General features: G+C 48.3%; 1 protein-coding gene across 2 annotated transcripts in view; it reads right to left on the bottom strand.

Annotated features, from left to right (window-relative positions):
- Positions 1-929: 929 nt before the first annotated feature.
- LOC134983672 (zinc finger protein 665-like) overlaps positions 930-22521 on the bottom strand; it is a 50273-nt gene continuing 28681 nt past the window's right edge. Inside the window, exon 4 of one of the 2 annotated variants that reach the window (XM_063949336.1) lies at positions 930-4018. In XM_063949336.1, coding sequence (XP_063805406.1) covers positions 2199-4018 — 1820 coding nt within the window. In that variant the 3' untranslated portion in view covers positions 930-2198. The remainder of the gene's footprint in view (positions 4019-22521) is intronic. The other variant, XM_063949337.1, reaches the window with a different exon arrangement.

Raw genomic sequence — 22521 nt, 5'->3', positions numbered from 1 at the left:
GAAGGGAGAAGGTAAGTCCCTGTAGGAGGAGGAGAGGCGCGGCCAGCCGCTCGGAGAGCTCCGGCAGGGTCCACTTCGCCTCCATGACAGGCGCACACCCCAGGTCAGCGGCCCCGCAGAGAGGGCCTGATTAGGGCGCTCTACTGTGGGACGTGCTGCAGGAGGAATAGCGCCAGTCCAGGGTCCTTATTCTCCACTCTAACCAAAGCATACACTACCGCTGTCAACTGTTCATCACTTCACAAGAGAATCCTTCACTTCAGAGCACAGATTAGCGGGACGCCGCAGTCTGTATAGACTTGTAAACCGTTTGGACTTTAGTACATATTATCATTATTATTTTTTTGTGGCATTTTTCTTTTTCTTTTTTTCGACTTACAAAGAGTACAGCATTTGTTCTTTCAATTGAACCTTGCACTTCAGAATTTAAGCTCACACCAGGAGCGTGCTCCAATCACTGATTGACTTTTAAACCGAATTTATACCTTTTAGGAAAGAAAGTATCTCAGCATCTTAGAATAAACAACCTTAAGTATATTACCTGCTTTTTCATTATTGTTTCTAGTTTAACTTTATAACCGTATCATTCACCACTACAAATAGGGTATGAGCTCTGGTTCCTGTGGATTTATCCACATCTGTATACTTACCATTTAAGGGGGGGTGGGACACCCCTCATTACCAGCAGCACACCCCGCCTCAGACTAACAGAGAACAAATTTCTGTACACTTCCATTATACCACCTGAATGTGACGGACAGTGACTACCGTGCCATCACTTACCTGTATGCTTACACGAAACAGAATGATGGAACACTTACACGGTTTCTTTACATCTTCTGGGGTCCACTCCGAGATTAGACATTATGGTGTAATTACTCTGACGGGAATATAAAACAGATAAAAAAATAAAAGCTTTAATGTAATAATTAGATGCAAACAAAAGCTTTTATTATGAAATCATACAGGGGAGTATCCGCACCATATAGATGTAACATACAACAAACCACTGCAGATGGAACCTGGGTGACTCTAATGCACATGGTAATGTACAGGGTATATATGGATAGGATCTTGTATCAGAAAACACTCAACACTCCTTATCAAGATGAGTGTCAGCAACAAGTTAGGCAAACTAGAAGAAGTGAAAACACATTCCAATGGTCACCATATTGTCGTGCAGCAATACAGATTGTGGAAACTGGTATTAGACATTCACATTTACACAAAGCACAAGATACAAAATAAACAGCAGAAAAAAGACCTAAGCATTTGGGATGTATTATTTAGGAAGTAAATAGAGGTACATTAATGAAAAGCGTGAGTAACAGTCACCAGTCTGCTTGTGAAGGTCTCTAGAGTGGAGGCCTCTTGGACTGTGCAAGGCAGTGAGTTCCATGGTCAGGGCTGCAAAACTAAACATTCAACCCTTAAATGAATGACAGGAGATTCTTGGTACTGCTGGTAACAGTCCTTCATCTGTAGAAGCAAGCAAGCAGGGCAGTAAGGAGGCAGAAGCTGCTTCTAGTACCTTGGACCATGTAATGTTGGGCTGGGAAGGTCAGTTAGCCAATTATGAAATAGATTTGTCATCTTACAGGCAGCCGGTGAAGGGAGTAGAGAATGGGTGTTATGCGGCAGGAACGGGTTAGGTAACAGCTTGGCTGCTGCATTCTGTACTAGCTGCAAGCTCTGTAATTCTTTTGCTGGGTGACCCAGGTAGATGGCATTGCAGTAGTCTATGAACTTCTGAGGGAATCAAGAGCTTGATTCTGGCTATGGTCCACAGATGGAAGAATGAGTATTTGTATGTGGCGGATACCTGATGTCTGTGTCAGCCACATACCAGGACAACACAAAGATTCAGCACATGTTCAGTATTTTGCAATTCTGAACACCAAAGCATAAATCCAGATGGTTGGTAAAGCTGTAGTCTTGTCCTTTGTTGGGGAGCTTCTATTATGTTTCACAAAGACTGAATCACAGCCAACTGGCATCATCCACCCCTGGCGCTCAGCTAGACAACCATTTAGGATTGGTATTAGGTTCTCAGTACATGGAGCAAAAAGCAGGTAATCAGCATAGCAGTGGTAGACCAGGCTATGACGTCTGATTATATCACCCAGTGGTAGCATTTATATTTTATAAAGCTTAGGAGATAGGATTGACCCTTGAGGAACATTGCATGACAGTGATAATTATACTACAGAAGATTTAAATAGTTCCGTACTTGGGTAATGTCTAATATGTTCAACAAGAGCGGATTTATTTCTCTCACGGCATGAAAATGGCTTCTCACCTGTGTGACTCCTCTGATGTGTAACAAGATGTGATTTTGATGAAAAACATTTCCCACACTCAGAACATGGAAATGGCTTCTCACCTGTGTGACTTCTCTGATGTGTAACAAGAGCTGATTTATATGCGAAACATTTCTCACACTCAGAACAGGAAAATGGCCTCTCACCTGTGTGAGCATGCTGATGAGTAACAAAATGTGATCTCTGTGCAAAACATTTCCCACACTCAGAGCAGGAAAATGGCTTCTCACCTGTGTGACTTCTCTGATGTGTAACAAGAGCTGATGTCTGTGAGAAACATTTCCCACACTCAGAACAGGAATATGGCTTCTCACCTGTGTGACTTCTCTGATGTGTAACAAGAGCTGATTTATGTGAGAAACATTTCCCACACTCAGAACAGGAATATGGCTTCTCACCTGTGTGACTTCTCTGATGTGTAACAAGAGCGGATTTATGTGCGAAATATTTCCCACACTCAGAACAGGAAAATGGCCTCTCACCTGTGTGAGCATGCTGATGAGTAACAAAATGTGATCTCTGTGCAAAACATTTCCCACACTCAGAGCAGGAATATGGCTTCTCACCTGTGTGACTTCTCTGATGTGTAACAAGAGCTGATGTCTGTGAGAAACATTTCCCACACACAGAACAGGAATACGGCTTCTCACGTGTGTGACTTCTCTGATGTGTAACAAGATGTGATTTCGATGAAAAACATTTCCCACACTCAGAACATGGAAATGGCTTCTCACCTATGTGACTTCTCTGATGTCTAACAAGAGCTGATTTATATGCGAAACATTTCTCACACTCAGAACAGGAAAATGGCCTCTCACCTGTGTGAGCATGCTGATGAGTAACAAAATGTGATCTCTGTGCAAAATATTTCCCACACTCAGAGCAGGAAAATGGCTTCACACCTGTGTGACTTCTCTGATGTGTAACAAGAACTGATTTATGTGCGAAACATTTCCCACACTCAGAACAGGAAAATGGCCTCTCACCTGTGTGACTTCTCTGATGTGTAACAAGAGCTGATTTATGTGCGAAACATTTCCCACACTCAGAACAGGAAAATGGCCTCTCACCTGTGTGAGCATGCTGATGAGTAACAAAATGTGATCTCTTTGCAAAACATTTCCCACACTCAGAGCAGGAAAATGGCTTCTCACCTGTGTGACTTCTCTGATGTGTAACAAGAGCTGATGTCTGTGAGAAACATTTCCCACACTCAGAACAGGAATATGGCTTCTCACCTGTGTGAATTCTCTTATGTACAACAAGAGCTGATTTGTGTGTAAAACATTTCCCACACACAGAACATGGAAATGGCTTCTCACCTGTGTGACTTCTCTGATGTGTAACAAGATTTGATTTATATGTAAAACATTTCCCACATTCAGAGCAAGAAAATGGCCTGTCACCTGCCTTAGCTGGCTGATGAGTAATAAGGTTTGTGTTCTGTGTAAAACATTTGGCATCTATAGAACAGGGAAACACTGTATCTACTCTCAGAGCTCTAACAGATGCACCAATATCAGAGTGATCAGGAGAACATTTCCCAGGATCAGAGGGACCAGCTGATAGAGCTGGATGTATAATTGGGATAATGAGATTAGTTCCTGGAGAATCCTGTCTACTGTCATCTTTTATGTCACAATCCGGGGATAACATTAGATGTCCTTCTGAGATATTCCTGCTTGTGTGTCCATCTGCTGGAAATAAAATACATTAATAAATATAAAATGAGTCGACAAGACACAGGGTGTTACAGGATACAATATATAATTCTATAACTGACATGTTTTACCTGTAATCATTGCTTTTATGTTTATTAAAAAAAACAAAAAAAAGATAGGATGCTTAGACTGGAGCTTGATCAACACTGAATCCTCACGTGGGATTACTAGAGGTGACATGGGCGCTCATGTGGGATTACTAGAGGTGACATGGGCGCTCATGTTTGATTACTAGAGGTGACATGGACACTCATGTGGGATTACTAGAGGTGACATGGACGCTCATGTGGGATTACTAGAGGTGACATGGGCGCTCATGTGGGATTACTAGAGGTGACATGGACGCTCATGTGGGATTACTAGAGGTGACATGGACGCTCATGTGGGATTACTAGAGGTGACATGGACGCTCATGTGGGATTACTAGAGGTGACATGGACGCTCATGTGGGATTACTAGAGGTGACATGGACGCTCATGTGGGATTACTAGAGGTGACATGGACGCTCATGTGGGATTACTAGAGGTGACATGGACGCTCATGTGGGATTACTAGAGGTGACATGGACGCTCATGTTTGATTACTAGAGGTAACATGGACGCTCATGTGGGATTACTAGAGGTGACATGGACGCTCATGTTTGATTACTAGAGGTGACACGGACGCTGATGTGGGATTACTAGAGGTGACATGGACGCTCATGTGGGATTACTAGAGGCGACATGGACGCTCATGTGGGATTACTAGAGGCGACATGGGCGCTCATGTTTGATTACTAGAGGTGACATGGACGCTCATGTGGGATTACTAGAGGTGACATGGACGCTCATGTGGGATTACTAGAGGTTACATGGACGCTCATGTGGGATTACTAGAGGTGACACGGACGCTCATGTGGGATTACTAGAGGTGACATGGACGCTCATGTGGGATTACTAGAGGTGACATGGACGCTCATTTAGTATTACTAGAGGTGACACGGACGCTCTTGTGGGATTACTAGAGGTGACACGGGCGCTCATGTGCGATTACTAGATGTGACACGGACGCTCATGTGGGATTACTGGAGGAGACATGGACGCTCGTGTGGGATTACTAGAGGTGACATGGATGCTCATGTGGGATTACTAGAGGAGACATGGGCGCTCATGTGGGATTACTAGAGGTAACATGGACGCTCATGTGGGATTACTAGAGGTGACGTGGGCGCTCATGTGGGATTACTAGAGGTAACATGGACGCTCATGTGGGATTACTAGAGGTAACATGGACGCTCATGTGGGATTACTAGAGGTGACCTGGACGCTCATGTGGGATTACTAGAGGTGACATGGACGCTCATGTTTGATTACTAGAGGTAACATGGACGCTCATGTGGGATTACTAGAGGTGACACGGACGCTCATGTGGGATTACTAGAGGTGACATGGACGCTCATGTGGGATTTCTAGAGGCGCCATGGACGCTCATGTGGGATTACTAGAGGCGACATGGGTGCTCATGTTTGATTACTAGAGGTGACATGGACGCTCATGTGGGATTACTAGAGGTGACATGGACGCTCATGTGGGATTACTAGAGGTGACATGGACGCTCATGTTTGATTACTAGAGGTAACATGGACGCTCATGTGGGATTACTAGAGGTGACACGGACGCTCATGTTTGATTACTAGAGGTGACACGGACGCTCATGTGGGATTACTAGAGGTGACATGGACGCTCATGTGGGATTACTAGAGGCGTCATGGACGCTCATGTGGGATTACTAGAGGCGACATGGGCGCTCATGTTTGATTACTAGAGGTGACATGGACGCTCATGTGGGATTACTAGAGGTGACATGGACGCTTATGTGGGATTACTAGAGGTTACATGGACGCTCATGTGGGATTACTAGAGGTGACACGGGCGCTCATGTGGGATTACTAGAGGTGACACGGACGCTCATGTGGGATTACTAGAGGTGACATGGACGCTCATTTGGTATTACTAGAGGTGACACGGACGCTCTTGTGGGATTACTAGAGGTGACACGGGCGCTCATGTGGGATTACTAGAGGTGACACGGACGCTCATGTGGGATTACTGGAGGAGACATGGACGCTCGTGTGGGATTACTAGAGGTAACATGGACGCTCATGTGCGATTACTAGATGTGACACAGACGCTCATGTGGGATTACTGGAGGAGACATGGACGCTCGTGTGGGATTACTAGAGGTGACATGGACGCTCATGTGGGATTACTGGAGGTGACATGGACGCTCGTGTGGGATTACTAGAGGTGACATGGACACTCATGTGGGATTACTAGAGGTGACATGGACGCTCATGTGGGATTACTAGAGGTGACATGGACGCTCATGTGGGATTACTAGAGGTGACATGGACGCTCATGTGGGATTACTAGAGGTGACATGGACGCTCATGTGGGATTACTAGAGGCGACATGGACGCTCATGTGGGATTACTAGAGGAGACATGGGCGCTCATGTGGGATTACTAGAGGTAACATGGACGCTCATGTGGGATTACTAGAGGTGATGTGGGCGCTCATGTGGGATTACTAGAGGTAACATGGACGCTCATGTGGGATTACTAGAGGTAACATGGACGCTCATGTGGGATTACTAGAGGTGACCTGGACGCTCATGTGGGATTACTAGAGGTGACATGGACGCTCATGTTTGATTACTAGAGGTAACATGGACGCTCATGTGGGATTACTAGAGGTGACACGGACGCTCATGTGGGATTACTAGAGGTGACATGGACGCTCATGTGGGATTTCTAGAGGCGCCATGGACGCTCATGTGGGATTACTAGAGGCGACATGGGTGCTCATGTTTGATTACTAGAGGTGACATGGACGCTCATGTGGGATTACTAGAGGTGACATGGACGCTCATGTGGGATTACTAGAGGTGACATGGACGCTCATGTTTGATTACTAGAGGTAACATGGACGCTCATGTGGGATTACTAGAGGTGACACGGACGCTCATGTTTGATTACTAGAGGTGACACGGACGCTCATGTGGGATTACTAGAGGTGACATGGACGCTCATGTGGGATTACTAGAGGCGTCATGGACGCTCATGTGGGATTACTAGAGGCGACATGGGCGCTCATGTTTGATTACTAGAGGTGACATGGACGCTCATGTGGGATTACTAGAGGTGACATGGACGCTTATGTGGGATTACTAGAGGTTACATGGACGCTCATGTGGGATTACTAGAGGTGACACGGGCGCTCATGTGGGATTACTAGAGGTGACACGGACGCTCATGTGGGATTACTAGAGGTGACATGGACGCTCATTTGGTATTACTAGAGGTGACACGGACGCTCTTGTGGGATTACTAGAGGTGACACGGGCGCTCATGTGGGATTACTAGAGGTGACACGGACGCTCATGTGGGATTACTGGAGGAGACATGGACGCTCGTGTGGGATTACTAGAGGTAACATGGACGCTCATGTGCGATTACTAGATGTGACACAGACGCTCATGTGGGATTACTGGAGGAGACATGGACGCTCGTGTGGGATTACTAGAGGTGACATGGACGCTCATGTGGGATTACTGGAGGTGACATGGACGCTCGTGTGGGATTACTAGAGGTGACATGGACACTCATGTGGGATTACTAGAGGTGACATGGACGCTCATGTGGGATTACTAGAGGTGACATGGACGCTCATGTGGGATTACTAGAGGTGACATGGACGCTCATGTGGGATTACTAGAGGTGACATGGACGCTCATGTGGGATTACTAGAGGCGACATGGACGCTCATGTGGGATTACTAGAGGAGACATGGGCGCTCATGTGGGATTACTAGAGGTAACATGGACGCTCATGTGGGATTACTAGAGGTGATGTGGGCGCTCATGTGGGATTACTAGAGGTAACATGGACGCTCATGTGGGATTACTAGAGGTAACATGGAAGCTCATGTGGGATTACTAGAGGTGACATGGACGCTCATGTGGGATTACTAGAGGTGACATGGACGCTCATGTTTGATTACTAGAGGTAACATGGACGCTCATGTGGGATTACTAGAGGTGACATGGACGCTCATGTTTGATTACTAGAGGTGACACGGACGCTCATGTGGGATTACTAGAGGTGACATGGACGCTCATGTGGGATTACTAGAGGCGACATGGACGCTCATGTGGAATTACTAGAGGCGACATGGGCGCTCATGTTTGATTACTAGAGGTGACATGGACGCTCATGTGGGATTACTAGAGGTGACATGGACGCTTATGTGGGATTACTAGAGGTTACATGGACGCTCATGTGGGATTACTAGAGGTGACACGGACGCTCATGTGGGATTACTAGAGGTGACATGGGCGCTCATGTTTGATTACTAGAGGTGACATGGACGCTCATGTGGGATTACTAGAGGTGACATGGACGCTTATGTGGGATTACTAGAGGTTACATGGACGCTCATGTGGGATTACTAGAGGTGACACGGACGCTCATGTGGGATTACTAGAGGTGACATGGACGCTCATTTGGTATTACTAGAGGTGACACGGACGCTCTTGTGGGATTACTAGAGGTGACATGGACGCTCATTTGGTATTACTAGAGGTGACACGGACGCTCTTGTGGGATTACTAGAGGTGACACGGACGCTCATGTGCGATTACTAGATGTGACACGGACGCTCATGTGGGATTACTGGAGGAGACATGGACGCTCGTGTGGGATTACTAGAGGTGACATGGACGCTCATGTGGGATTACTGGAGGAGACATGGACGCTCGTGTGGGATTACTAGAGGCGACATGGATGCGCACTAATAAATAATAGGATTTTAATACCTACCGGTAAATCCTTTTCTCTGAGTCCGTAGAGGATGCTGGGGTCATCAATAGAACCATGGGGTATAGACAGGATCCGCAGGAGACATGGGCACTTTAAGACTTTAATAAGGGCGTGAACTGGCTCCTCCCTCTATGCCCCTCCTCCAGACCTCAGTTATAGGAACTGTGCCCAGGGAGACGGACATTTTGAGGAAAGGATTTATGATTTATTTTTAAGGTGAGATACATACCAGCTCACACCAGAACCATGCCGTACAACGTGGCATTCCATAGAACACAAGCCAACAGCACCAACAATGTCAGCAACAGGCTGAACATAACTAGAACACAACTAGATGTGTGTAACCAGAACAAACAAACAAACAAACCAGATAACTTCCCAAAAAAACTAAGTGTATATACAGGCAGGCACCTAACATCAGTAGTGCCTTGGTAAGGGGCGCAATACCCCCAGTGAAATCTCTTCCTACTATTAAATCAAAAGGGTTTTTCCGCTGCGGCACGTGCATGGGATGCCGAACCATAAGGGGTGACGGCAGCAGCAAGATTAGTGTATTGACAATAAATGGAAAAAAAAGATCACCGTGAGGGAATTCATTACTTGTAACACCAAGAATGTGGTGTATGCTGTAGAATGCACGTGCGGCCTCTTTTACATAGGGAGGACCTCGAGACCCTTGAAGGTCCGGATAAGTGAACATGTAAGAAATATTAGGAACGGGCTGACAATACACGCCCTATCCGACCATTTTCGCTTAATTCATAATAAGTGTCCATCTGCGATTAAAAGGTTTATAGGAATCCAATGGATAAAAGGACATTAGAGACAGAGGGATCCGTCTACCCAATGTTAGGGTCTCCTGTCCTGTGCTGCCACATCGTCATGGCAACCGGGAGGCAAGTGCTAGCGGAGTAACCTGAGCGCAGCTGATACTCCGGTTCGGGTCTTTTGCTGTGCAGTGGTTACAGGCTCTGTGCACGGCAGGGGATTCGGTGCTGGTGTTTGTGCTCACAGTCTGCGAGGTTTGAGTGGGGTGTGGACAGCACCTGCTTTATAAACCCTCTTCTCAGGTTAAGCAGATGCTGCTGAATCTTTGTTGGTTAGTCAGTTTCTGAAAGTTAGCCAGTACTGTGTAACTTTGTATTTGTTTGTTGCTTACTGCAAATAGGCCTTGGGATTTGGTACTACACTCTTTCAATCCAGACCTAGCAGTAAGACTGGAGTCAGTCGTTTAACTTGCTGGGGTTCTTTTGCTACTCTGTGAACTTAGCAAGTTTGCGGCTGTATTCTCAGACTTGCCTGCCAAAATCCTTTCTCACTGTGCAAGGTGTTCAGGTGTCAGCTTAGTGGCAGTAAACTGAACCAGTGCACTACAAGTGAGGACTAGGATTGTGGAGACTCTCCTTGTGTCTATTATTCCATCTCTGACCAAGGAGTTTACTGCCACACCCGTTGGTAACCCTTTAGGGTTTTGCTGTTGCCCTTAGCAACAGCATTTCGGGTTCTCTACGTATTAAAACACAACATCTCGCTTCATTCCATCTGAGCATTTCTAATACTAGGGAGACACCCAGTTTCTTAGCCTCTGGGCTTCTCTGTTCACTTTGTGTTTATTTTGTTACCCTATCACCTTCTGTGTACGTAATGTCATATTCCCCCGTCTGTCTGTGAGTTCATTTGTTTTGCATCCCTCTCCGTTAAGACACCAGTACATTCCTGCAGGCACTGGTGTGCATAACAGTTCAGACACCAGTACATTCCTGCAGGCACTGGTGTGCATAACATATTCAGCAGCCCAAATACTCCTGTTGAAATTTTGTGGGAATATGGAGCATACCCCTCAAAATACTTTGCAACAGGTGGTTGATCAGGTGCAGGTCTTGACTAGACAATTTAATGATTTGTCCATTAAAATGCACACCTCCCAGGCCGCTGGTGGAGCTCCCGCAGCAGCAGCACATTCAGGGCTTAAGGAGCCGAAAGTAAATCTCCCAGATCGTTTTTCTGGAGATCGCTCGCAGTTCTTTTGTTTCAAGGAGAGCTGCAAGCTATATTTCCAGCTTAGGCCTCAGTCTTCTGGGTCGGAGATTCAGCGGGTGGGCATATGATTTTCTTGCTACAAGGAGACCCACAGGTCTGGGCATATGGGTTGCAGCCTGACTGTCCGTCGCTTAAAAGTGTTGATGCTTTTTTTACGGCACTGGGCATGTTGTATGATGACCCTGACAAGACGGCCTCAGCCGAGGCTCAGATTTCGATCCTTAAGCAAGGGCAAAGGCCAGTTGAGGTTTACTGTACGGTGTTTCGGAGGTTGGCCCATGATACCCAGTGGAATGACCCAGCCCTGAGACACCAGTACCGAAGAGGTCTTTCTAACCAGATAAAAGACCAACTGGTACAATATCCCTTGCCCTATAGCTTGGATCAGCTCATGCAGTTATCCATCCGGGTGGATAGACGGCTGAGAGAGCGTAGGCTTGAAAGGGAGACTGAGGTTTCCTTCTTTCCCAAGGGAACCTCAGACTCTGAGGATTTTCCGAGGAGCCTATACAGATTGGGGCTACTCGCCTCTCCTCGCGTGAGAAGACAGCAGGGGTTGTGTTTGTACTGTGGGAATAAAGGTCATGTGGTAGTATCATGCCCAGAAAAGCCGGAAAACTTCAGGGCCTGAGGGTGATGGGAAATATCCTGTCAGGCCAGAAGTCAGAATTTCCCAAGAAGACTTTTATCATTCCGGTGACCTTGTAGATCCTCGGTCAAACTGTCAAGACTGAGGCCTTTGTGGACAGTGGGGCCGACAGGGTTTTTATGGACCGCCAATTCGCCCTGAAACACTGTTCCCTTAGTACCCCTGGCATCGGAAATTGAGATCTGTGGGTTAAACGGGGAACCATTATCCCAGGGTAAAATTACCTCTTGCACTAGCCAGATTTCTTTGTTTATTGGAGCCACACACTCTGAAGAATTGTCCTTTTATGTGACTGTCTGTACTTTTGCCCCATTGGTGTTTGGGTTACCCTGGTTAAGGGCCCACAATCCTCAATTTGACTGGGTCTCTGGGGAGATTCTTAGTTGGGGTACGGATTGTTTCAGGAGTTGCTTGAGCCTTCCAGTCAGGCTTTTGCAGCTAAGTTTGCCAGGATTGCCAGGATGTTATGCAGATTTTGCGGACGTGTTCTCCAAAAAGTTGCAGAGGTACTACCTCCCCATCGCCCCTATGACTGTGCCATTGATTTGTTGCCGAATGCTAAGCTTCCCAAGAGCAGGTTGTACTCCCTGTCACGTCCTGAGACTCAGGCTATGGCAGAGTACATTCAGGAGAACTTGGCTAAGGGATTTATCAGACCTTCACAGTCTCCAGTTGGGTCGGGGTTCTTCTTCGTGGGTAAAAAGGACGATTCGTTGAACCGTATCACGATTAAAAACTCATACCCACTGCCTCTCATTTCGGTCTTGTTTGACCAGCTTCGTACTGCCACCATTTTTTCTAGGATTGACCTACGCGGTGCGTACAATCTAATCCGAATAAGAGAGGGGGGTGAATGGAAGACTGCCTTTAATACCCACTCAGGGCATTAGGAATATTTGGTGATGCCTTTTGGGCTCTGTAATGCCCCGGCAGACTTCCAGGATTTCATGAACGATGTGCTCAGGGAATATTTGGGTAGATTCTGAGTTGTATACTTAGATGACATCCTAATCTTCTCCCATTCCCTGGAGGAACATCGGAAGCATGTACGCTTAGTCCTCTAGAAACTCAGAGACCACCGGCTTGGGGCAAAGCTGGAGAAGTGCGAATTTGAAGTTCAGCAAATCGCATTTCTAGGATATATTATCTCCCCAGAAGGTTTCCAAATGGAGGGTTCCAAGGTACAGGCAGTCCTGGATTGGGTGCAGCCCACTAGTTTGAAGGCGCTTCAGCGTTTCCTGGGCTTTGCAAATTTTTATAGACGATTTATCGCTGGATTTTCATCTATAGTGGCGCCCTTGATGGCACTCACTAAGAAAGGGGCGGATGTTGCTCACTGGTCTTGTGAGGCCAAAGCGGCTTTTGCCCGTCTCAAAAGGGCATTTGTCGTCTCGGCCAAGGTGCTGCGACACCCAGATCCAGAGCGTCCTTTTGTGGTGGAGGTGGATGCCTCTGAGATGGGTATTGGGGCAGTGCTCTCTCAGATGGGAGTGTCTGATAATCGCCTTCATCCCTGTGCTTACTTTTCCCATAAATTTTCGCCTGCCGAGATGAATTATGACGTGGGTAACCAGGAATTGTTGGCTATTAAGGATGCACTCGAGGAGTGGAGACACTGGCTTGAGGGGGCTAAGTTTGTGGTCTCAATTCTCACCGACCATAAGAATTTGGCATATTTAGAGTCAGCGAAGCGTCTCAATGCCAGGCAGGCACGATGGGCTTTGTTTTTTGCTTGCTTTAATTTTTTGATAACATTTCGCCCTGGGTCAAAAAACATCAAGGCTGGTGCGCTCTCGCTGAGTTTTTCTCCAATCCAGGAGACCACCGAGGAGCCATTGCCCATTGTGCATTACCCAGGACCTCTTGTCATTAGTCCTTAGAGCACAGGAGCAGGCTCCTCCAGACCTTCCGGTAGGTCTTTTGTTTGTGCCTCCTAGGTTAAGACAGCGAGTGTTCCTGGAATTCCATGCCAAGAAGTCGGCAGGTCACCCGGGTATTGCCAGAACTCGGGAGTTGCTATCTAGGGCGGTGTGGTGGCCCTCGGTGGCTAAGAATGTGGATCAGTGGGTTCGGGCATGTGACATCTGTGCCCAAAATAAGACTCCTAGAGGGGTTCCTGTTGGCCCATTACATCCACTCTCTATTCCATCTAAGCCATGGACCCACATTTCAATGGATTTTGTGGTGAACTTGCCCAAATCCTCGGGGATGACAGCCATCTGGGTTGTCGTTGACAGGTTTTCGAAAATGGCGCACTTCGTTCCACTGGTTGGGCTGCCATCGGCCAGACGCCTGTCTGAATTATTTATGCTGCATGTTGTGCGCCTCCACGAGTTGCCACTTGATGTGGTCTCTGACCGCGGATCCCAGTTTGGGGCCAATTCTGGAGGGCATTTTGTTCCGATCTCCATATTTCTGTCAGCTTGTCGTCAGGCTACCATCCGCAGTCTAATGGGCAGACTGAAAGGGTGAACCAGTCCTTGGAGCAGTTCCTCAGGTGTTATGTCTCCAAGTGTCAGACTGACTGGGTTGCTCATCTGTCCATGGCGGAGTTTGCCTATAACAACGCGGCTCACTCTGCTACAGGGATCTCTCCCTTCCTTTGTGTGTATGGGCATCATCCTAAGGCCAAAGCTGTAATGCTGAGACCCCTCGGGCAGCCGCTCAGGATGAGCCCACCTTCCTAGTGGAATGGGCCTTTACCGATTTTGGCAACGGCAATCCAGCCGTTGAATGAGCCTGCTGAATCGTATGACAGATCTAGCGTGCAATAGTCTGCTTGGAAGCAGGACACCCAATCCTGTTGGGAGCATACAGGACAACTAGAGCCTCTGTTTTCCTAATCTGAGCCGTTCTGGCGACATAGATTTTTAAAGCTCTGACCACACCCAGAGACTTTGACTCCGCTAAAGTGTCAGTAGCCACTGGCACCACAATAGGTTGCTTTATATGAAAAGAGGAAACCACCTTCGGCAGAAACTGTTGACGAGTTCTCAACTCTGCTCTATCTTCATGGAAGATCAAATAAGGGCTCTTGTGAGACAAGGCCGCCAATTCAGACACCCGCCGTGTGGATGCCAAGGCCAATAAAATGACCACTTTCCAAGTGAGGAATTTCAAATCCACCTTTTGTAAAGGTTCAAACCAATGAGATTGAAGGAACTGTAACACCATGTTAAGGTCCCAAGGTGCCACAGGAGGCACAAAAAGAGGTTGGATGTGTAACACCCCCTTTACAAACGTTTGCACCTCAGGAAGTGAGGTCAATTGTTTCTGAAAGAAAACTGACAATGCAGAAATCTGTACTTTAATTGATCCTAATTTAAGGCCCGCATCCACTCCAGCTTGTAAAGAGTGGAGAAAACGTCCAAGTAAAATTTTTTCCGCATAAGCCTTCTTGGACTCGCACCAGGAAATATATTTCCTCCAAATACGGTGATAGTGTTTTGACGTAACACCCTTTCTAGCCTGAATAAGAGTGGGAATGACTTCACTGGGAATACCCTTCTGGGTTAGAATCTGGCGTTCAACCGCCATGCCGTCAAACGTAGCCGCGGTAAATCTTGATACTGACATGGCCCCTGCTGTAACAGGTCCTCTCGTAGAGGAAGCGTCCAGGGATTTCCTATGCGTAAATCCTGAAGATCAGGATACCAAGCCCTCCTTGGCCAATCTGGAACAATGAGGATCGTCTGAACCTTTCTTCTTCTTATAATTTTTAACACTCTCGGAATGAGAGGAAGTGGAGGGAACACATACCGACTGAAACACCCACGGTGTCACCAGAGCTGGCGCAATAATTTTGGAGTTTCTTGTTGAGACGAGACGCCATCATGTCTACTTCGGGAGTACCCCAGCGACTTGTCACTTCTGTGAAGACTTCTGGATGAAGTCTCCACTCTCCTGGATGGAGATCGTGTCTGCTGAGGAAGTCTGCTTCCCAGTTGTCCACTCCTGGAATGAAGATAGCTGACAGAGCGCTTAGATGTTTCTCCGCCCAGCGGAGAATCCTTGTGGCTTCTGCCATTGCTGCTCTGCTTTTTGTTCCGCCCTGGCGGTTGATGTAAGCTGCTGCTGTTACATTGTCCGACTGGATGAGGACGGGTCGACTTTGAAGAAGGCGTTCCGTTTGTAGAAGGCCATTGTAAATGGCCCTTAATTCCAGAACGTTTATGTGGAGACAAGTCTCCTGACTTGACCATCTTCCTTGGAAGTTTTCCCTGTGTGACTGCACCCCAACCCCGGAGACTTGCATCCATGGTCACTAGAATCCAATCCTGAATTCCGAACCTGCATCCCTCGAGGAGGTGAGAACTGTGCAGCCACCACAGGAGTGATATCCTTGTCTTTGAGGACAGGACTATCGTCCGTTGCATGTGTAGATGGGAACCGGACCACTTGTCCAACAGGTCCCTCTGGAATACTTTGGCATGGAATCTGCAACTGAATGGCCTCATAGGCCGCCACCATCTTTCCCAGCAAGCGAGTGCATTGATGGATCGACACTGGTTGATTTTAAGATTTGTTTTACCAGAGTCTGAAGTTCCCAAGCTTTTTCTTCTGGAAGAAAAACTCTCTGTCCAGATTCATCCCCAGAAACGACAGGCGGGTCGTAGGGATCAACGGAGATTTCGGCAGGTTGAGTAGCCAGCCATGTTGTTGCAACACCTTCAGGGACAGTGCAATTTTCTCTAACAACTTGTCCCTGCATCTGGCTTTCATCAGGAGATCGTCCAAGTATGTGATAATCATGACACCTTGCATGCAAAGAAGAATCATCATCTCCGCCACCACTTTGGTGAAAATCCTCGGAGCCGTGGACAGCCCAAACGGCAACGTCTGAAATTGGTAATGACAATCCTGAACCGCAAAGCGCAGGAAGGCCTGATGAGGAGGATAAATGGGAACATGTAGGTAGGCATCCTTTATGTCTAAGGAGACCATAAAGTCCCCTTCCTCCAGACTGGAGATCACTGCTCTGAGAGACTCCATCTTGAATTTGAATTTCTGCAGAAAGAAATTTAGGTCTTTTAGGTTGAGGATCGGTCTGACCGAGCCGTCCGGCTTCGGAACCACGAATAAGCTGGAATAAAAGCCTTGGCCCTGTTGCGCAGGGGGAACTGTGATAATGACCTGGTTCTGACACAATTTTTGTATTGCGTCGCACACTACCTCTCTGCCAGTCAGAGAAGCTGGCAAGGCTGATTTGAAAAATAGGCGAGGGGGAATGTCTTAAAATTCTAGTTTGTACCCTTGTGACACAATTTTTTAAATCCAAGGTTCCAGGCCCGAGCGAACCCAGACCTGGCTGAAGAGCTTGAGATGTGCCCCAACCGGCGAGGACTCCCGCAGGGGAGCCCCAGCGTCATGCGATGGACTTGGCAGAAGCCGTGGAGGACTTCTGTTCTTGGAAGGCAGAGAAGCCTGGGTTTCTTTTACCTCTTCCCCTGCCTCTAGCAGCAAGGAAGGCAGAGCCTCTTCCTCTTCGGTATCTATTGGGCCGAAAGGACTGCATTTGATAATAATGCATTTTCTTATGTTTTGGGGGAACATAAGGTAAAAATGACAATTTTCCTGCGGTAGCTGTAGAGACGAGGTCTGTAAGGTCGTCCCCAAACAACGCACCTCCTTTATAAGGCAAAGATTCCATATTTCTTTTGGAATCAGAATCCGCATTCCACTGGTGAATCCACAATGCTCGCCTAGCAGCTACCGCCATTGCATTGGCTTTTGCTCCCAGCGTCCTTGATGTAACCCAGCGTCAGCATTATGCTGTTTCTGTCTAGGGTATCTATATCCGTTAACAAGGAATCTGCCCATTTCTCAATAGCACTACTGACCCACGCAGAAGCAATGACCGGCCTGAGTTGTGTACCCGTGGTCGCATAGATGGATTTAAGAGTAGCTTCCTGCTTACGATCCGCAGGGTCTTTAAGGGTCGTTGTACCAGAGGACGATAAAGCCACCTGTTTTGATAAATGCGACAGGGCCTTATCAACCGCAGGGACCGATTCCCATTTTTCCCGATCAGCAGTGGGGAAAGGATATGCCACTGGAATTCTTTTGGGAATCTGAAATTTCTTGTCAGGAGTGTCCCATATCTTCTCAAAAAGAGCGTTCAGTTCATGAGAAGGGGGAAACGTTACCTCAGTTTTCTTCCCCTTATACATACAGACCCTAGTATCAGGAACAGTCGGGTCGTCTTTTATATGTAAAATATCTTTAACAGCAACAATCATGTACTGAATGCTCTTAGCTAATTTTGGATCCAATCTAGAATCAGCATAATCGACACTGGAGTCAGTATCCGTGTCGGTATTGGCATCAGCTAACTGGTCAAATGTACGCTTACGTGACCCCGCAGAGTCCTGAACCTGAGACAATACATCATCCACAGATTTCTTATAAGCTTGGGTCTGAGCCTCAGCCTTATCCAACCTCTTATTAATAAGAGCCATATTCACATTTAAAGCATTCAAGACATTATTAGCCCAGTCAGGAGTCGGCTGTGTCGACGGGGCCACCCCTAATGTTATCTGTGCTCCCAGTACAGGCTCTTCCTGGGAAGAGCATTCAACCTCAGACATTTTCACCACACGTGTACAAACACCTCCTTCTTGCTTGAACTTCCATATTACTCTGGGCAGGAGTGACACCGGAGGGAACATGTACGGCAGCCGAAAGTTCCATGAAATTGCCAGAGCATCCACGAACGCTGCTTGAGGATCCCTCGGCCTTGCTCCGAAGACCGGAACCTTGTGATTGTGTCGAGACGCCATCAGGTCTACATCTGGTAGGTCCCACTTGTCCACTATGAGTTGAAATACTACCGAATGAAGGCTCCACTCTACGGCGTGTACGTCGCGACGACTGAGATAGTTGGCTTCCCAGTTGAGGACTCCCGGAATGAACACTGCGGATATGGCCGGCAGATGGCGTTCTGCCCACTGAAGAATCCATGATACATCCCTCATTGCCATGCGGCTTCAAGTGCCGCCTTGATGATTTATGTAGGCCACCGTGATGGCGTTGTCCGACTGTACTTGAACAGGCCTGTTCTGTACCAAATACTGGGCCAGGTTCAGTACATTGGACACTGCCTGCATTTCCAGAATGTTGATCGGGAGGAGAGACTCCTCCTTGGTCCACCGACCCTGAAGGGGGTGTTGCTCCAACACCACGCTCCCAACCTCTCAGACTGGCATCAGTCGTCAGCAGGACCCAGCTGGATATCCAGAAGGGACGACCCCTGCTCAATCGTTGGTCCTGAAGCCACCAGCTCAGTGACATACAGACCTCCAGAGACAAGGAGATATCATTTGAGATCTGATCCGGTGAGGAAGGCGTCCCACTTGGCAAGAATCAGCCTCTGCAGAGAGCGAGAATGGAATTGAGCGTACTCCACCATGTCGAATGCCGACACCATGAGACCTAGTGCTTGCATTGCCGAATGTATCGACACTTGCGGATAGGAAGCAACGAATCTTATCCTGAAGTTTCAGGGCTTTCTCCTGAGACAAGAACAACCGCTGGTTATGAGTGTCCAATAACGCTCCCAGGTGCACAGGAGAACTTCTGGAGAATTTGCTAGGATCAACAAATCGTCCAAATACGGCAGGATCCTGACTCCTTGACGGCGGAGTGCAGCCATCATCACCGCCATAACTTTGGTGAAAACACGAGGAGCCGTTGTCAAACCAAAAGGCAACACCCGAAATTGGTAATGGAGGTTGCCCACTGCAAACCGCAGGCACTGCTGATGTGACAGTGCAATAGGAATATGGAGGCAGGCATCCTGTATGTCCAGGAAGACCATATAGTCCCCAGGCTCCAAGGCCAGAACAATAGAGCGGAGAGTTTCCATACGAAACTTGGAGACTTCCACATACTTGTTTAATGCCTTGAGATTGAGAATGGGCAGAGAGGACCCATTCGGTTTCGGGACTAGGAACAGTGGTGAATAGTACCCCTTGCCTCTGAGTCAGAGGCACCTGTACCCACCACTCCTGTAGTCAGGAGGGAATGTACTACCTAATGAAGAGTGTTTGCTTTTACCGGATCCAGAGGGACATCTGTCAGGCAAAATCATTGAGGGGGATGTTTCTTGAAGGATACGGCGTAACCTCGAGTGACGAATTCCCAGACCCAGGCATCTGAAGTGGTCTTCAACCATTACTGGGCAAAACCTAGAAGTCAGTCCCCTACTCTGGGATCCCCCAGGGGGAGGCCAGCCCCGTCATGCGGCCAGCTTGTCAGTCTTGGAAGCAGGCTGATGGGCAGGCCCGCTTAGGTCCGGGCTTGGCAGGTTTGGAAGCACAAGCTTGTTTCGGGTATGCCTGACCTTTTGCTTTTCCTGGAGGATGAAAGGGATGAGGGAAAAGTACTTTTAGCCTTCGGAGCAGTACTAAGTAGGCAGGCTGTTTGTGCGGAAGCCAGATCAGCCACAATCTTATTGAGGTCTCCAAAGAGAATGTCTCCCTTTGGAAGCACCGCCAGGGTTTTCTTGGAATCCATATCCACCAACTAGGATCTCAACCAAAGGATACGTCTGGCCAAGACGGACGTAGTAGTAGCCTTGGCCGCCAGCACCCTGGCATCGGAGGCCGCCTCCTTAAGGTACCGAGAAGCCGTGGCAATATAAGAGAGACATTGTCGAGCATGCTCAGATGCGTTGGAAGGCAGCTCCGCTTCTAGTTCTGGAGCCCACGCCTCAACTTTAGCAGCCCATGTTGCTGCAATGGTTGGCCTATGCACAGCCCCCGTTCTGGTGTAAATCGCTTTTAAACAACCCTCCACACGTCTATCCTTTGGTGCCCTCAGAGAGGAGACGGTAGTTACTGGCAGAGCAGAGGAAACTACCATGCGTGCCACATGAGAATCTACAGGCGGAGGAATTTCCCAATTTTTACATAGCTCTGCAGAGAGAGGATAGCGAGCCAACAGTCTCTTATGCAGTGTGAATTTTGTTCCCGGCTTTTCACAGGATTCCTGAAGTATGTCAGCCAAGTGTTGAAAAAGAGGTAAAACCTGTTTAACCATTTTCATACGTTTAAATCTGTCCGGATTTTTAGAGACAGCCACAGGCCCAGGTTCATCAGAGACCTAAGAATGAGCCCGAAAGCCTCCACAAATCAGGGACATCCACCATAGACTTTCCTACCCCATCAGAAGCATCTGAGTCAGTGTCTGTGGGATCAGTATATGCACCATCCTCCTCAGAGGATGTGTACAGGACAGCGGTGGATTGGGAGGAGGTAATAACCCGTTTAGAAGGCGTCTTAGGTGGACGAGAGTGAGATTTAGATCTAGTCAGTGATCGGTTCAAGTGCTGTAACTGAGTTGAGATTCGATCCGCCCATGGCATATAGACTGCAGGGACCATAAACTGCTGCACTGGCACAGGTGGTCCCACAGGGGGCGCCCGTTTAGTTACCAGCGTATGTAACAACGTGTACAACTACTGCACCCATCCTGCACCTATCTTACCCCCTGCTACCACTACTGCACCCATCCTGCACCTATCTTACCCCCTGCTACCACTACTGCACCCATCCTGCCCCCTGCTACTACCACTACTGCACCCATCCTGCCCCCTACCACTGCTGCACCTATCTTACCCCCTGCTACCATTACTGCACCCATCCTGCCCCCTGCTACCACTACTGCACCTATCCTATCCCCTGCTACCACTACTGCACCTATCCTGCCCCCTACCACTGCTGCACCTATCTTACCCCCTGCTACCACTACTGCACCTATCCTACCCCCTGCTACCACTACTGCACCTATCCTATCCCCTGCTACCACTACTGTACCTATCCTACCCCCTGCTACCAATACTGCACCTATCTTACCCCCTACCACTACTGCACCTATCCTACCCCCTGCTACCACTACTGTACCTATCCTACCCCCTGCTACCAATACTGCACCTATCCTACCCCCTGGTACCACTACTGCACCTATCTTACCCCCTGCTACCACTACTGTACCTATCCTATCCCCTGCTACCACTACTGCACCTATCCTGCCCCCTACCACTGCTGCACCTATCTTACCCCCTGCTACCATTACTGCACCCATCCTGCCCCCTGCTACCACTACTGCACCTATCCTACCCCCTGCTACCACTACTGCACCTATCCTACCCCCTGCTACCACTACTGCACCCATCCTACCCCCTGCTACCACTACTACACCTATCTTACCCCCTACTACCACTACTGCACCTATCCTACCCCCTGCTACCACTACTGCACCCATCCTACCCCCTGCTACCACTACTGCCCCTATCCTACCCCCTACTACCACTACTGCACCTATCCTACCCCCTGCCACTACTGCACCCATCCTGCTACCACCACTACTGCACCTATCCTACCCCCTACCACTACTGCACCTATCCTACCCCATACCACTACTGCACCTATCCTACCCCCTGCTACCACTACTGCACCTATCTTACCCCCTACCACTACTGCACCTATCCTACCCCCTGCTACCACTACTGCACCTATCTTACCCCCTACCACTACTGCACCTATCCTGCCCCCTGCTACCACTACTGCACCTATCCTACCCCCTGCTACCACTACTGCACCTATCCTACCCCCTGCTACCACTACTGCACCTATCCTGCCCCCTACCACTGCTGCACCTATCCTACTCCCTGCTACCACTACTGCACCTATTCTGCCCCCTGCTACCACTACTGCCCCTATCTTACCCCCTGCTACCACTACTGCACCTATCCTACCCCCTGCTACCACTACTGCACCTATCCTACCCCCTGCTACCACTACTGCACCCATCCTACCCCCTGCCACTACTGCACCCATCCTGCTACCACCACTACTGCACCTATCCTACCCCCTACCACTACTGCACCTATCCTACCCCATACCACTACTGCACCTATCCTACCCCCTGCTA

The sequence above is a fragment of the Pseudophryne corroboree genome (assembly GCF_028390025.1).
Source record: "Pseudophryne corroboree isolate aPseCor3 chromosome 3 unlocalized genomic scaffold, aPseCor3.hap2 SUPER_3_unloc_20, whole genome shotgun sequence".
NCBI lineage: Eukaryota > Metazoa > Chordata > Amphibia > Anura > Myobatrachidae > Pseudophryne > Pseudophryne corroboree.
This window is presented reverse-complemented; position numbering and strand designations above follow the sequence as displayed.